This window comes from Varroa destructor, unplaced genomic scaffold (assembly GCF_002443255.2).
Source record: "Varroa destructor unplaced genomic scaffold, Vdes_3.0 BEIS01000003.1, whole genome shotgun sequence".
Taxonomy (NCBI): Eukaryota; Metazoa; Arthropoda; class Arachnida; order Mesostigmata; family Varroidae; genus Varroa; species Varroa destructor.
The window spans coordinates 37,280,274-37,296,554 of record NW_019211456.1 but is presented as its reverse complement, the minus strand read 5'-3'; the positions used below and the strand labels follow the sequence as shown (position 1 = coordinate 37,296,554).

The window sequence follows — 16,281 nt, the reverse complement described above, 5'->3', positions numbered from 1 at the left end:
ATAATAATTAATGGAATATGATGGCAAATAACCTCTACACTGCTTTGAAACACTCAAAGGAAACAGCAGTGCAACGGCACTTATATATTATGTTCTTAATTTGCAGATTACAAACCGCAGGAGATTATGAATGCAATTTAAAAATAAAGTCTAGGGACAATTATAGTATCTATTGTTGCACTGTTTTTATTGGAAATATTAAAGTTCAGGTCAGTTTGTCAGGTCTGTTTTCAAACTCTGTTCCGAACCCCAGCGCTTGAGCGTAGAGTTAGCAATTCGAGAGCTCAAGGCCATGTATCTACAGTCAGTGATTTCTCATCATTCTGTGGTTAGTCATGTACATGAAAATGTAATGTACGTATATGAATTCGAGGCCATGGACAGCTTCACTAGGCGCTGAAGCAGAGGAGTGAGTCTGGATAGAGCAAAGCGTGTAGACAAGGATTCAGTAGATGACCCACTTGTGCTATGGTGTACCCACACTCCCGTGCCGAAACCACGGTGATTATTGCTTAGGTTCGTTTTTGCGTTATGATATGTGAGGTGTTGACGTCTTGCATTGACCGCCAAAGGTAGGACAGCGTGTATGCTTATCTACGTGTGTTTCTATGTCTGTCTGTACAGCTGAAAGGGGTGAATATATTAAAAATGAATAGGGTGAGTAAGTATAAAGGCCCGCGCAAACTGTTCGTTCCTGGCAGCAGCAACAATGTCGACTATTACACACCAACCGCCAAGGCCGACTCAGTAGTTCTCGAGCTTTCGTGGGTCGATTCGTGTAAGTATATATATATATGTGACGCTTCCGCCCGTGCGTAATTAGGTCTATATATTTATTGGAATATGATTGACATGAATGGTAAAGTAACGAACACAAAAAAACAGAGAACTTCATGTCATACTTCGTCGATCAGAAGAGTACATATATGATACCGGGCAGAATCTGTCAAATTATTAATAAAACTGTGTAATAATATAAATTATATGAAGATAATTAAAGACTTACTTACTTTTAATTATCTGAGAAACAAATGCCCGAAAGCGTATCGTTACTTTTCATTGTTTCTTTAATCTTTTCCTCGATAATTTAAAGCACTACAAACTTATAAATATTTAAATATTTTCTATACAAGAACAAGCGAGACAAGCCTAGAAGAATACTTATTTCATACTCGTCTATTTAAACGGTCCCAGGACAACATCATCCGCTCGTATAGTCAGCATACGTTGTCTGATTCTATGTATCTCAGTAAGTCTCACCATAATGAGATGAGATTCTAAGAATAGATTAAATCATAGCTCAGCATACGGTATGCAGCGTTAGGCTCTTTTTCCATTAACCTATTTAAACCAGTTTGCCTAAGTTTATTTGTTGTCTGCAAGCACTGATCAATTTTGGAAGGATCTCAACTTCGATGAAGTTATTAACCAGTACAGTTTAGCATCTCTACAGCAGAACGATTTATTACAAAGTCGTAAGTTCTTCAACACTGGAAGCCAGCATCGTTAGCGTTATCTCTTTTTCGATGCTACTTTCCCAACGTGCTATGAAACTGTCCTGATTACGGACCAAAATTTGCTCGGATAGGATTGTAGTCCAGATTGCCTGCAATAAACGTAGAAAAGCTTTTCGTTTGCGAAACGCTATCAGCGGCAATAACTGCAACGATTAGGAACCCTGCGTTATACTTCCTTTCGCAAGTTGACCAAATAAGATGTTTAAGTCAGTCGATATCTATGCCGCTTTCATAATATCAGTTTCCTCATCGAAACAACAGTAGAACTGCTGAAAGGGTATTACTGCATCGTCTGCACCGATGATCTGCTCTAATTAGATACGTGATGCCGATTTTTAAATGGGACCGTTCAGTTCAACCCAGTTGTCTTCTGCCACTTTACAAGAAAAGCGATGACGAAAACTTTTTTTCGCTCTGTTCTTGCTAGTCCCGCTCCAGCATCGAGTCGAACGCGCGTTGTTGTCTGGGTTGCGTACAACATGTTGCCTTCGTACGACAACCAGGTGCCACAGAGGCTTTGAGGTCTCTAGGGTTTTAATGTATACCCAACATGGGGTGCTAACAGTTACCTGACGGTTCAGTTATAAGTTAATGTGTATTTGATTACTCATAACCACATTTCGCCAGCTTACAGTGCTAGAATGAAAAGGATCAAACAATATACACAATGTAATGATTATTAACACAATTAATTTTCGTTGAACTGTGTAATACAACATATCTCCAATTTTATTTAGACATAATTTAACAGAACCTAATATCAACGTATCTCTTTATGCTGTATTTTATTCATCTCAATCTCTATGCAATAGACTTTCACTATTAGCAAAGTAAAATAATGAAAAAAAGTCGAATTTGTTCGTGCTTATTGCACTCATTTTTCCAAGGCTATCAAGCGCAGTTTCTAAGTAATTTAAAAACACTCGGTACACTTCGCTTCATATTTTGATACCTTAGATACCTTCGTCTTAAAAATACAAATAACAGTGCTGTCGTTTACTTATACCGTAGCTGCCTATTTAAATGTCTACTTTAAAGTCTAAGTAACATTGAAATAGTAAACAGTGCTGATTGTGAAGAAGCGACCTGTACTATTTAAGGTGCTACCTGACTTTAGCAGACGACAATCGCCACATGTCGACCTATACTATTTAAGGTGCTACCTGACTTTAGCAGACGACAATCGCCGCATGTGAAGAAGCTATTCATTAAGAAACAGTTCCATACATGCACGTTGTGCGCTATATCAAGTAGTGCAGGCTAGCGTAAAAAACGTAACCAGCTTTAATATCGCTGGGCAATCTTTTCGACGAACGTCATAAGGCAGATGAAACCTACCATTGGGATTTCGTAGTAGTTCTGACTATTGTGCAAAAGGTAAGTGGCCCTCTGAAGGTTACATAAATATTTCATGGACTTTTTTGAAAACAGAATGAAGCGTCGGTGAAATTTTGATGTTGATTATATTCATGCGTGTTTTTCAATCAAGAGTATTTGAAAAATTTTGTAACTGTCTCGCTAGCTGATATTACTAATCGAAATGCACTCAGACAAATTTCCATAGACGTACTGTCTTATATGTGTAGCAAAGTTTTGCAATAGTAGGTGCTTCTAAAATCACGTAGATACAAAAACTCATCACGTTGTTCGGCCATGTTTCTCGAATCTAAATTGTTGAATTGAATTTTTCATTGTTGTCCTTTCAATATGGATAGGTTTATCTTCATCTATAATTGCTACAGTTAAATGCTGACAATTTGGGTCAGATCCCGCAGTATTCTAAATAAAGATGCATAATTTTATTCCCAGATTTTATCTAAGAAAAGCTAGAATATCAAGGGGAATTTTTAGCCCAAAAAAAGAACAAATAGGTTTGAAATGACTAGACTGCTATTATATTTTAACAGTATGCTTAAGCGGCCACTTGAAAAGAAATATGATTATTAAACGCTTTTCAATCTGATTTCAAGATAAAACGCCCATCATCAATCTCCTTTCTATTTGCCTTATTTTTAAAACGTCGCAAGTATGGCGCACATGGCCAACGCGTCTAGCTTAGCGAAATAGTTTTAATGACGTAAAATGGCTACGTCGTTCATGTAACAAAGCGGATACACAAATACTTTTCCGGAAAAAAATGGGAACGGGTGTCATACTATCATAATTGATTACATTCAGAGTGTCGGCGCGTTCGCGTGCACTCGTGGCCTAATGGACAAGGCGCCAGCCTCCGGAGCTGGAGATTGTGGGTTCAAGTCCCACCGAGTGCGCCTCGGCTTTTATGTAAATATATCTGCTATTTTTCTCAAAACAGTTCCCTTTGAAAAACATTTCAGCTTTTTGGGTTATATAAAATGTTAATCGTTGTGGAAGACTTTTATTAGAGGATGCCGATGCTGATCGAATGCGGTTCGCGCTAGCCACTGAATTCACGGAAATTCTAGTCTACCAAACTACATCTTCTTATTTTCAAGTTGTTCTATTATGCCTAAAACTGGTTTGTTCGACTTTCAGATAGTTTGCTTTGTACTCAACCTGCACGCACGAAAGCAAATCCTTCAACGTAGGAAAATGTAACTATCCTCTATGATAATTGGCGTAACTCCTACAAAACATCAAATTATATGTAAAGTGTAAAAGTTAATAAAGCGGCTAAAGTCAATAACGCTGACTGTGATCAATAGTCTGAAAGTTCATTAGTTAGGTAAAATCGACATTGCAATCGGTTGTTGTATCTTAGTGCTGTGGCCTGTTGGAGAAACCTACACATATCCGATCGACTACAAGTACTTATCTTCCGAAACAAGCTCTACCATTTGTGTAGCGCGTGTGTGACAGGTAAAAGCAGAAATCCGACGATGATTTGTGCTTCACGCTGCTGCTTCTAGTGAGTGACTTCCTTAGGTCTGTCATAGCTAATACAACCAAAATAAAACATTTGCATTTATGGCGTTTAACTATGGTGTTTTCAAACCAAACACTTATATATATATATATATATATATGTCATTTGAAGACAAACAATCTGAAATAATATAGTGGACACTAGAAGGTCTTTGTAATTTATTGGGGCACGACTCAAGCTAAAAGATTCGTCAGCATTTTTTTTTATTAGTCGGTAGTAAAACGATCTCTCAATGATCGTCATAACGTGACTAACTACCGGCGAGGTTTTGACTTATCGTAGCTTCCTGAAACGGAAGCAGTTAGATTTTTATTAAGGTTCTAAATCGATGGAAGCCGTTCCACACTCATCATCACATTGTAACGCTGCACTGTAGGTGCACGTTTTTTTTTGTTAAAAACATATTTATAAAAATTTTCTCGAAAACGGCACTTCGTGTATGTTCAGCGTTATAGATATCTAAAAAAAAAACTGTTGAATACCTTATAAGTGCTCGAAGTGAACATTTGTAGTAGAATGGACAGTTGTCGCAAGATTTCTTCCTCACTACTATTTTAGTTATACTTAATTAACCATATTTTAGCAAAAGAAGAATGAGTTGACCTAAGCAATTTTCGGTCTTGGAATACTGTGAGGTCTCGTAAACTAGGTAAGAGCTAGCAAGGAAGTCAGTCATTTAAGAACTCGATGCGAAGACGTCATTTATGGCACTGACATCGACAATCATATGGCGTTATCATTGTGGCTCCTACAAAGGGGTGGAGCTGCGCTCATCGTAAAACTAGGAAAAGTCTGTGCTGTCACGTCGCGTATGTCATTTTGTATAATTATAACCACTCTGTCGACTGTAAACAAAATATGTAGCTTTTACATTGAAAAATATGTTCTTATTGGCCATCTAAAAGTTTTATCATTGTCTCTGGTTGTATCATTCTCTAACGTGTTGGGAATCGAACAGTGCGTACTGATTTTGTAACTATTACAAAAACATCCACAGTCTCTCTGAGTGTCATTCTGTGATAAACGTTTACAATCCTTTTTTCGATATAAGAGGGTCTAGCGATTCCGTCAATGACGAATGTTGATCAACGACAACATCACCTTGAAACATAACCTTGTAACTTTGTTTAGAAAAAAGGGGTTTCTAAAATAATCACTTTACGTTGATTCCATAATGCCTTCCGTGCCTTAATAAATTTCCGTGTATTGCACTGATACAAATATAGATAATGCATAACATTATAATTTTAGTACAAGCATTAATTTTTTAAAGGTCTTTCATCCTGTACACAACATATCATCATTTGGAGCGACGAAACAGTTCAGCTCTTGAAGTTGAAACGCATTATAACTAACAACAGCCATAAGCAGGCCGGAGTACTAATTTCGAAAAACATTTTGAATGTGAGAACCTCTAATTGCTTCCTCTTTATTTTAATATCCATATGACACCTGGGGACGTCTCACTACGAAAGTTGTTAATCGTGACTAATTATTTAGATAAACAAACAGGGATCCAAAGACTCAGACAAGACTAAAAAACAAAAGGAATCCGATCGTCTAACTTAAAGTACATTTTACCAAAAATATTTAATAAAGATTATTTCTGTTAATATAGATCCCGTCACTTGGACAATTATCTCTGAGTAAAATGTAGAATGGCCTTTTGACAGAGCACGGTAAAAATTGATACCTTAAGCGGGGGCGGTGTCATAAATCTTTGTGCCCTTTAATGCAAGCATTGAGGTCCAGGCAAACCGAGAAGCTACTTCAGAGGCGGTAGATTTTTTCATAGCTTCATTACATCAGCATGCAGTTATTAAAGGTTAGTCTGAGTTCTTTAAAATTTGTTCCAGCTTTGAAGTACTAGGCAGGGTCAGTCGTGTCGAAAAAATGTCAGGTTCGGTACGCAAAAATGGCTGATTGAAACAAAATTTTGCCCATTTCATCGACAAATAAATATTCATCGATATAATATTGGATTTAGCTACGATAGAACAAGAATATTACTCAGAAATACTCAGATATTTCCTAAATAAGTTTTCGATCTCGAAGACTTGTCCTACGAATCCCAGCTCCCACGATGTTGCCGTCGTATTTGAAAGCCTTACGAATGTTTATTATCATCGAGAAGGTATATCAAATCGCATAACTCCTATTCCAAAACATGGCTGGAAGAAGGCATTTCCTCTCGGTCTTTAAAGCCGTCTTCTGATCTGATGGAAGAAAAAAGATCCACTTTGAGTTAATTTCCGTTTAATATATATATCAACACTGTGTTGATGTCAACACTCGGCTCTCCCTCTTGACCTATTTATCTCATTAGGAAACTTCGGCCAGATTACTGCCACCACACGATCGCTTGCGGTTCATGAAGGTATCCCTCTATTAGGTAAAGATTTGGTACCAGGTTCGTGATACACAGGAGAGTAAATATCAGTTGTTTCCATCGTATTATATTGCCACTATGATTTTTCCTTTTTGTTTTGAAAAATATGCGCGAATCTTCTATAACAGCGCGTTATATTAATCGGAAATACTTGAAATGCTACTGGCAAGCATAAAAAGAGTGCGTTGGTTGTGTTGGAACTGGATTTAGATCTCCTCTTCGAAGTCTCTTTCTATCGCAAGCTCTCCCCAAGGTCTATTTCGAACCCCAAGCGTAAGCATGAGGGTAACGATTCAGGGGCTCAAGGCCATCTACGTATAGTATAACGACTCGATTTCTTATCACCCTGTAGTTAGTCTTACACACACGAACACGATATGTAAACACAACAAGCAAAGGAATGCATATAAACGAATTTAGGACCACAGATATGCTGGAGTAGAGTAGGTTCCGTTGATAAGGAGTCACTGAAACACTGGCTACTCGTGTGATAGTGTAGTCCCCTCATGTGCCGATGCTAAGTCACGCTCATCATAACTAAAACTCACTCTAGCTTTATGATATCTGAGGTGCTGCTCGACATTGTATGCCAAGTTGGACAAGCATATGTATAAATCTACGTGTGTCTCTGTATGTGCCGCTGAAAGGGGTGAATACATTAGAAATGAGTGGGGTAATGTAGTGAGGAAATATGATAAAAGTCCGCTAGAAATGCTCGACATAATAAACGGGCTGCCGGCCTAGCGGTTTTCGGGTTTGCTGCGCCTATATCGACGCTCGGGCCAGCTGAAAGGACCATATGAATCGACAAGTATAAAGACATCTACTAGAGATATGCATTATATTTGGTATAAAATAGCAATGACCGCATATACATATATATATATATATATATATATATATATATATATATATATGTGGTATATGACAACGTATATATATATATACGTTGTCAAGCGTACTGCGAGGTGATACTATCGCCTAGGCGTGAGTGGGTCCATGTGTTAATTGATATAAAATATTATTGGTACAACTGGTGAATTAATTAACATGTACATTATTAAAAAACAAAAACTTGGTGTTTCACCATAGGTGATATTACCCAAATCTCCAAAATGTTCATATATATTCTATAGATTGCTTTAATAAAACAGATTTTGAGCGATTGTAAACGCATGTGCGAAAATACATCGTTATTTTTCGGTGTCCCCCTTACATTCAAATCGTTGAAAACACTCGAACGTTGCAAATTTTAAAAGCAATTTGCTATGGAGCAAGTTAACAGGAACGACTCTAGAAGAATAGTTTGATCTATAATACACGGTTCCAGGGCGACATCAGCAAACCCTGCGGCCGACATCTGTTGCCTTAACCTGTCTGTCTCTGTAAGCTTCATCATGGTGAAGTACATAACCAGAGACAGGAATTGACTCAGCTACAGATCAGCATGTAGTGTACATCTTCGAGCTTCTTTTTCTCGCAGTGTGACAGAATATATCTTCGTGTTTTTATTTGCTCCCTTCGGTCGTTTTCAGTTTTCAGAAGCTCTTAAGTTCGGTGACATTGTCAATAAGAACGCCTCAGCACCTTGAAAGCATACCCATAGAAACGTCGCATGCTCTTCAGTAGTAGAACTACCGTCGTTAATGTGACCTTAATGTCATGTTTTTTTCGGCGCTACATTCGCAACGCGCAATGGCATCGCTCCGATTACAGATGGAGGCCCCCTCTGCCTAAGGAGAACTGTTCTTGATAGAGCAACGCTCACCAAAGTAGACCGCAAGCCACCATCTACAGCAACAGATCACTGCACAGCGATTCGCTTGCGTGTCTAGTTAGTATTGTCATATCTAAGGACCCCCGCCCCCCGGGGGGTCGTTTTTCTCTCACCCTCTCTCTCACTCTCTTACTCTCTCGAGGACGATGTCAGCGAAGTGTGGAGAAACAGCTAGACTCGTGCTTCCGAAGTTCCATTCTGTGTGGAGAATCTTGTCCTTCTGCTGTAGCAAATAGGGACGGCGGAACGACATCGGCAGCGATAAACAACAACAGCAACCAGAAATTCTGTACTGAGATTTCTTTTTGTGTGGTGACCAAATAAAAACTCGAAGTCGATCGATCTCCACTTTATCTGTAATAGAAGTCTTCTCATCGGAACAATATTTGCGGGAACAGCAGCAGCCGCGGTGAAGGTACTGAGAGGGTATCACTACATTGGTTGCATCGATGTTCCGCACTAATTCGACACGCGGAGTCCTCGGGCCATTTCAGGAACAATCTATGGCTACGATTTTTTTTCCTGTCAGTGTTGCAGGTTCCAGTTGAACGGGCGACTTGTTATTGCCTCAGATGCATAAAATGTACTGGACTAGTTCTGCGACAAGCAAGTCTAACTAATTCTTCCACCTAATTATATGACGTTGTAACGTGTAAGTGTTGACAGATAAAAATGTGCCTAACGAAGTATATATAAATCATTTATATATGACATAATTCATAATTGTCGAATTTTAAGGAATTATCATAATTTTTTTTAGGTCTCATTTTGTCGAAGTATTCTAATTGTAAAAAAGCGTCCATCCTGAGCGACATTATGAGAAAATCGGTAACAAATGTATTTACTTGTACCGCTAGAATAGTACAGGTATTTGGTAGTTGGCATTTAACCTAGCAAACCTAGAGGTACAGAAAAAAAAGGAGAAAAATATCTGTCACCGCGAATACCGACAAATAGCTTAAAAAACAACGCATGTTTCTAAATGGGTTCCTAAATCTTTTCTATGCTAAATTAAAAAACTGTCTGAAAGTAACTAAATTTACTAGAACTTTTCATCTCTTCATATCGTATTTATATATATCGAAATTAGTATACAGTAAACCTTCGCGGTTGTAAGTAAATTATTTCAATAATCAAAAATACAATTGCATTTGTTATTTGCAATTAATTAAGCACCGTTTCGATAATAAATAGTCTGTTCTTTGATGAAAAATAAGCTTTTGCAGTATTCTGTTTAGGATATTTTATTGCCTTGAATACACTCGTTTTAAAAGATAAGGAACACAGTGTTATCATTTGAACAAAAAATCCCACTCTTTTATTTCAAAACCACCTCGAAATCGAAATAGAGTGATATCGGGTCGCAGGCAGTAAAAACGGTTAAACTGAAGCTGCTCATACTACCTTGCCCGCCCTTTTTTTTGTTTTCCCGCCGTTAGCAGACGACTATCGTCATAAACAAAGGCAGCGAAAGGCCATTTGTCAACAAGCAACTTCGTGTGTTAACGCCATGCGGTAGATCGAACAGCGCGCAAAAGTATAATAGTAGTAAACGTAGCCCCACTTTGAGGGGGTCTCTCTGAACATTTTATGCTGTCGCAGTACAATGGCATTATTTAATCCTTTTCGTGAAAATGTGTCGGTTCCACAAATGCCTGTACCAACGGTTCCGACAAGCGTGAGCCCCAAGGGTGCATCCCCAAATTTTCCCGAAGGTGGTTTTCGCGGTCGAGGCGCCGGGCGATTTTCACAAGGGAGACCCCGAAGAGGAAAAGGGTTACCATGGGGATTTCGTGGTTGCGCCGGAAAACGTGGAAGGAGTGAACGATTTACGGAAACTTACAGAAATAGTTCAGAAACTACTTTGGAAAGTGATGAAGTGTCACTGGAATTTCAATGTGAAGCGTGTGAACGTGTATTTTTCAGTCAAGAAGATCTGAAGGAGCATTTCAATCTTCACGTCAGCTGTCCCTACTGCAAGTACGCCGCTCTGCAACAACTAGTACGTTACATGTGGAGTCAGTAGATAAGCAAAATGCTATTTCACAGAAGTTACTGTAGTTCTTCTCCTTATATATATATATATATATATATAAGGGGAAGAATATAGTATAGAAGGAGAAGGTATATATATATATGTCTTTTTTGTTTATAATATTTTGTAATAATTTTGTAGTGAGCTGCCACACTTCACATCATTTAAAATATTACAGTTTATCCAAGTAGTATAGTACAGTAGTAGCCAAGTTATAAAATTCTCGTATTTTTGCAAGAGTTACGCATTTAATATATTATGTGCGCATTTATTTGTTGCGTAAATACTTCTACTAGGTCTTTTGGAATGATATGATAGTTGTTGCTTCTATTTCACACTTAAGATGGTCTTCTGTAATCTGAGTTCTAAGGTTACAGCCAATACACAATGGAGTGCGTGTTATCTTAGCGCCAAATCTATTTGTTAAACTCCACGCCCTATCGTATATTATCATTAATGTTGGCAGTAAAAACAAGCTCAGATTCATTTTTACATACTTACACAATTATATTTGTGCATTGAAGTTTGCCAATGATATTTCCTTATAAGAGATACTAAAATACAAGATCTTATTATATTATCAACGCACATCTTATGAATCTGAGTTGTTCAACGGATTTTTTTCCATTACTTCTATCTTAATATTCATAGGTTGATCTTCATGTTAAGCTGATTCACGATAAGCACCTTGCATCCAAGGTCATGGAGCAAAGTCCTGAAGAAATAGCGGAATATCTCGCGGAGAGACGCCGAAAGTTCCCGAGAAGAAAGGTTGAATCAGAGAGGCCGCAAGATGAAACCTCAATTTCGACAGACTGTACTGCTGCACAAGAAAAAAAAGGAGTTATTCATCAAGATAATGTTCGGGGAAATAAACGAGGAAAATTTGGCCACACTATTATAAAGTAAATATGAGACAATATTTCTTCTGGTCTAAGTTGCAACTCAAAACCTAGTTGTTGTATCGTACCAATCAATAAAAATGCGACTAACGTTTTCTTACTTGATTCCTTAAATTAGGGACTGCAAAGACAGAAACGATGAGACGAATGGTTTTTCACAAGGCCGACGATCACGAAATCGGAAACGAAATCGTGGCCGACAAATGCGCAAAAAAAAATTCCAACAGCCAGTTGTTCCACTAGAAGACAAAGAACCTCAGATTGTCGGAGGCGTTCAGCGGTTCAAGGGTCTAGGGTTGACCAGCATGGCCGCCCCGAAAAATACTGACGATGAGCCAACAGCTGCCGGGCAAGGTAACATTTCCGACGTCGATGACTATTTACCAACTACTCCAACGCAGCGTCCATTTGCCGCGTCTAGGGCTTTAGCGTCACTAATGGTGTGCTATGCTGACTCAGATGACGAAGACGTGTCGAAGGCTCCCGTCATCAAAGTGGCCCGATTTGAAGATCAAAGTGTACCACAGAATCGAAATAATCAAGTGAAAACGCATCTGCGCAGTAACAATTCCAATCCTAACCCTTGTTTGCAACAACTGGAGTCATTGAAAGTATCGGATCTACAATTAAAAGAAGAATCTGTTACTAAAGGTTCGATGCCGATTATGGCCCCATCTGTCCCGAGGAAACCAACCCAGAATGACAGCCCAGTGGATCCCGAAGTCCGAGCTGTGCTCGGTTCACTTGTGGATAAATTGGCATCCGCTGGTTCAAAAAAACGCGTCCCGCCAGTTGTGCAAATAAGTAACAGGAAGCTGTCACTATTGGAAAAACTTCTTGCCAAAGATATACGTCATGAAAGAAACATTCTTCTTCAATGCGTTGATTTTGTTGTTCAAAAAAAATTTTTCGATGGCATGAATTATGATGTATAAGAGTATGTTTAATAAAGGCGCAAGCATATATCCACTGTATTAATCTACTGTACCTTGCACACCGTTTGGTGCAGCTTTTGTAAATACACTGATAAACAAATAAATTCTGTCATTTATTGTATGACGGGTCTATTTTTTCAGAATTATCAAGTTAGGCGTTATATATATATATATATATATATATATATATATATATATGACATGTTCTAGAAACAGTTGTTGTGTATTCAAATTTGCACATAAGTGAGATCAAAATAAGCTTCTCTTCCTAAACGTATCATCCGTGAGCTGTTCCTTTACTTGCAACCACCGCCGTTAATATTAGTAATATTAGTCTTATTCCGGTATTGTGGTTTCAATTGGTTTTATTATAAAGTTTTTTTTTATTTATAATTTCTTATTTATTGGTAATATACGACACGTCCTGCAAAATACTTCCTGCTGTCGCATGAACCATTTGTTCAATAATTAATTCGGTCTCGCTTAGAATGCCACAAAAAGAATCATACTTATGTTCTCATTGAGCTAAGCTCACGTGTCCTAATATATTCACTGTTACAAAATAGAGGGCAGTCATAAAAATCTTGAACTGTTTTGGAGTACAAGTTGACTTTTTCACCTAGTTGTACCATTTCAAAGCTCTAGCTGCCGTTCGCATTGGAGCGCTGCTGCTGCCATATTGCAAGATAGAGTGGGCAACGCAGGCGTTTGTTCAGTTGGAAACTAGGATCAGGCCGGTCTACGATGCATCGGTGTGGGTTGTTCCTGCACCCTTAAGTGAATTAACACATCATCCCCGCGGCGTTAGCGTACTGCATCAGATCTCGGACTTTCTGTGTGGCGGCAGCTTCGAGGCTTAATTTTCGCGAAGCTTCCTTTTTTTACCGGTGTAATGGCGTCTTTAAGCGATCAGTGGTGTCTGCTCGCTTGTGGCTACTGCTACTGCTGTTAGTCGTCGAAAAGCGGAAACAGCGCAGAGCTAAACATCCGTTGCGAATGTCGTCGCCTCTCTGGATTGAGCTATAAGCGTCATCCAAGTGGCGACCAGCCGCGTGCTTGCTGCAAGCGGGTGTTCGCTTGGCACACCGCGCTCTGAGCTGGGTAACTTGCCGGGGTGGAAGAAACAGCTCGAGCGGGCTATGAACGAGGGGTTAGTTAACGGGCTATGTAGAGGACGGAAGCGACGATGATCCAAAGGAATCGGCCTCCGCTCAGGATGAGAACTGCGACGGGTCCGCCGCTTGGTACGCACTGAAACTCAGTGAAACAGTGACTTCCGGTTGGTCGCGTGGCCACCGACCGCGTCGCCGAGTTGCGTTCAACTGGAGCTGCGATGCTTCTACTGAATAGGGCTCCTTCTCCGTCGAAAAGCAAAGAAAATGGGAGGAAACAACCAGGACACAGTCACCGGCGCGGCCTTTTGCTCACAGCTCTTTCTATACTCCATCTTATCTTTCTCCGTCGCTCTTAGAGGGTAAGATCGTTGCGCTGTGGCAACGATTGAAAACGCTGAAAAAGCAGATCCACCGACCGAGTTCGGGGGGCTGGGGATTGGGCAGCGATAGAGTCCACACCAGCGGCAAGAGCAGACGACTGAAGCGGCAGCAACGTGGCCAGTGGGCCACCAACTTCAGCATGGTAGCGCGCTTCGTTTTTGCTCCGCGGGCATCTATACTTCGCTGCTATGCTGTCGTGGTGAGTGATCAAGGGTGAGGCCTAGGGCCGCGAACACAGAGGGGAAGGGGCGTCAGTGGCACTATGGAGAGCCAAAGGGCCATGGAGCCTGTGCGGCTCAATTGGCTGCGCCATCAAACAGGCATGTTTGAATAGGAGATGGATTGGCAGTGGGGCACTGTGTGTGTCTGCGAAAATGAATGTGGGTCTATAGTAATGCGAACGTCGACTGACGTGGGAAGACCACCGCCGATGCGGGTGATGGATGTCACACTGAGGCTCTCATTGGGGGGTATGCCACAGAAAACGAGAGATACAGGATCGATGAGGACTGTCAAGCAAGTCAACAGTGATTGTGAAAAAGCTTGACCGAGGGTGAAGAAGCATTGCGAGAACAAGGGAAAAGAAGGAAAGCTATTGACACAAGAGTCGCGACGAGTAACACGACGACCAAAGAAAATTTGAGATTAAAAGTTGCTGACTGGTTAAAGCTGCTGAAGACAAAGACAGAAAGAGACCAAGGGTGACCGACCATTTGCTGTCGAAGTATACGCTCAAGTGCATAAATGGACAGAGTGATAGATATGACAGGATCTCTAGACTTTTCAGGACCCTTCCTGAGTCCTGATACCTATGAACATTTATCTGAACGCGTCGTTCCTGCCAGACACTGACACGCTATCCACTTGAATTGAAAAAATAAATCGTTTCCAAATTTAACGGTATGCTTCTCCAAACTTAATTAGACTTTTTTTTAAGTTATTATTATTATGTCTTTCAACTCTGATGTTGCTCATATGGTACTCATTTTCTGCAGAGGAAACTAGACGAAATAGTGAGGTAAATTTTACGCGGGCTTTTTACATTAGTTAGAAAGAACGGTTAACAAAATAATAGTTTATTTGCCACATGATGTAAGCAAGTGGTTACGGTAATTTTCCCCCTCATTTGCCTAATTTCTATCATAAGCAATTGTAGCACAGTTCAGTTACAACATATAACAATAGCACAGGCACCGTCCAGTTCTGGGATGCATGCACTCATTTATTTACGGCGACGCATGTTAGAAATCCGTACTACTCAAAAACGGCAGGAGTTAGTCACTGACAAGCCAATGTATTTCCTCACTGACTCTATATGTGTTGTTCTCATTGGACCCTGAAAGTAGCCCTACTGCCGCTGGCGTGTCTGATGTGTCCATGTATACTACATAAAGCTATTTGCCGTTAATAGTATTTACCTATTGGTGATCCTCGGGGGCATGGCCTTTTGCTTGCCAGAACTCACCCGTCCGTCCTCTCGTTGATCGAAATGAGCAGCGAATTCTATGAAGGAATCATGCACAAGCAAGAGAAACGGAATCATCAGCCTGCGTCTGCATGAATGACTGCGAATAGAGATAATTTCTTCCTCCTTTATGCCAGCCCCAGCACGAACTCGATGGTAGCATATGACCTCGTTTTTCATCCTGTCTCAGTTCCACTTATTCTCCACCGTGCAGGGGCAGCCGTAGACGACATGGCTGTGTAAACGAACAATGTACCTACCTCATTGCTAACCGGTGCTGCTATATCATTTTTCTGCTATTACTAAATTCAGCCTAGTACGACTCGCTATAACAACCCCTAGAATTTACTATTCGTTTTAGCCTTTTGCCTCGTTTCTTCACAGCTTCTCACTCGCACACATAGATATTACATACTACAGGCGTATTTTCATCGTCGACGGGTTGCTCTACGAATCGGGTCTCGCGTGGTGCGCGTGTAAACGAATTGTCTTACTTTTTGGGCCGGTAGCACCAAACCGACCTCGCCCGCTTCGTTTCGTTAACCTGTTCACCTGTGCTCTCGGCTCAGCAGCTTCTTCTGCAGCTTCTGAGAGCAGCGGCACTCACAGATGCTGCCGACTGGCATAACATCCAGCAGCAGTCGCCACGGCGGCCAGTGGAGTTATTGGGCTCAATGCAAATCTAATCAAACGTGCCCTCCAGCCACGCGATTTTCATACGTACACAGTTGCCCCTACAAGCACACATGCACGCATACATCCGGTCCTTGTTTAGAGGCAGAGTTTGCCAGGCAGACATTCATATCGTAGATGGATATAGATAAGTGACCGACTGGGTTAGGCGCTGGATCAGACACGCA

General features: G+C 40.3%; 1 protein-coding gene, 1 long non-coding RNA gene and 1 other non-coding gene across 4 annotated transcripts in view; 2 read left to right on the top strand and 1 right to left on the bottom strand.

Moving 5' to 3' along the window:
• LOC147756903 (uncharacterized) overlaps positions 1-5,057 on the bottom strand; it is a 28,364-nt gene extending 23,307 nt beyond the window's left edge. For both annotated transcript variants that reach the window (XR_015324502.1, XR_015324503.1), the window contains exon 1: positions 4,905-5,057. This is a non-coding gene — a long non-coding RNA (uncharacterized LOC147756903). The remainder of the gene's footprint in view (positions 1-4,904) is intronic.
• TRNAR-CCG (transfer RNA arginine (anticodon CCG)) lies at positions 3,715-3,787 on the top strand. The gene has a single exon. It is a non-coding gene; the product is annotated as a tRNA-Arg (tRNA).
• Positions 5,058-10,058: 5,001 nt separating the features above from the next.
• On the top strand, positions 10,059-12,581 carry Nufip (nuclear FMR1 interacting protein 1). The gene is made up of 3 exons (XM_022797602.2): positions 10,059-10,590; positions 11,275-11,528; positions 11,644-12,581. Exons 1-3 carry the CDS (start codon positions 10,195-10,197, stop codon positions 12,458-12,460), a joined length of 1,467 nt encoding a protein of 488 aa, XP_022653337.1. The 5' UTR covers positions 10,059-10,194; the 3' UTR covers positions 12,461-12,581.
• The last annotated feature ends 3,700 nt before the right edge of the window (positions 12,582-16,281 follow it).

Bases quoted from the DNA above. Each gene is read 5' to 3' on its own strand.
- Nufip (XM_022797602.2), top strand. From the start codon at position 10,195: ATGGCATTATTTAATCCTTTTCGTGAAAATGTGTCGGTTCCACAAATG. The intron at 10,591-11,274 runs GTACGTTACATG...TAATATTCATAG, and splicing joins ACGCCGCTCTGCAACAACTA to GTTGATCTTCATGTTAAGCT. The intron at 11,529-11,643 runs GTAAATATGAGA...TCCTTAAATTAG, and splicing joins TTTGGCCACACTATTATAAA to GGACTGCAAAGACAGAAACG.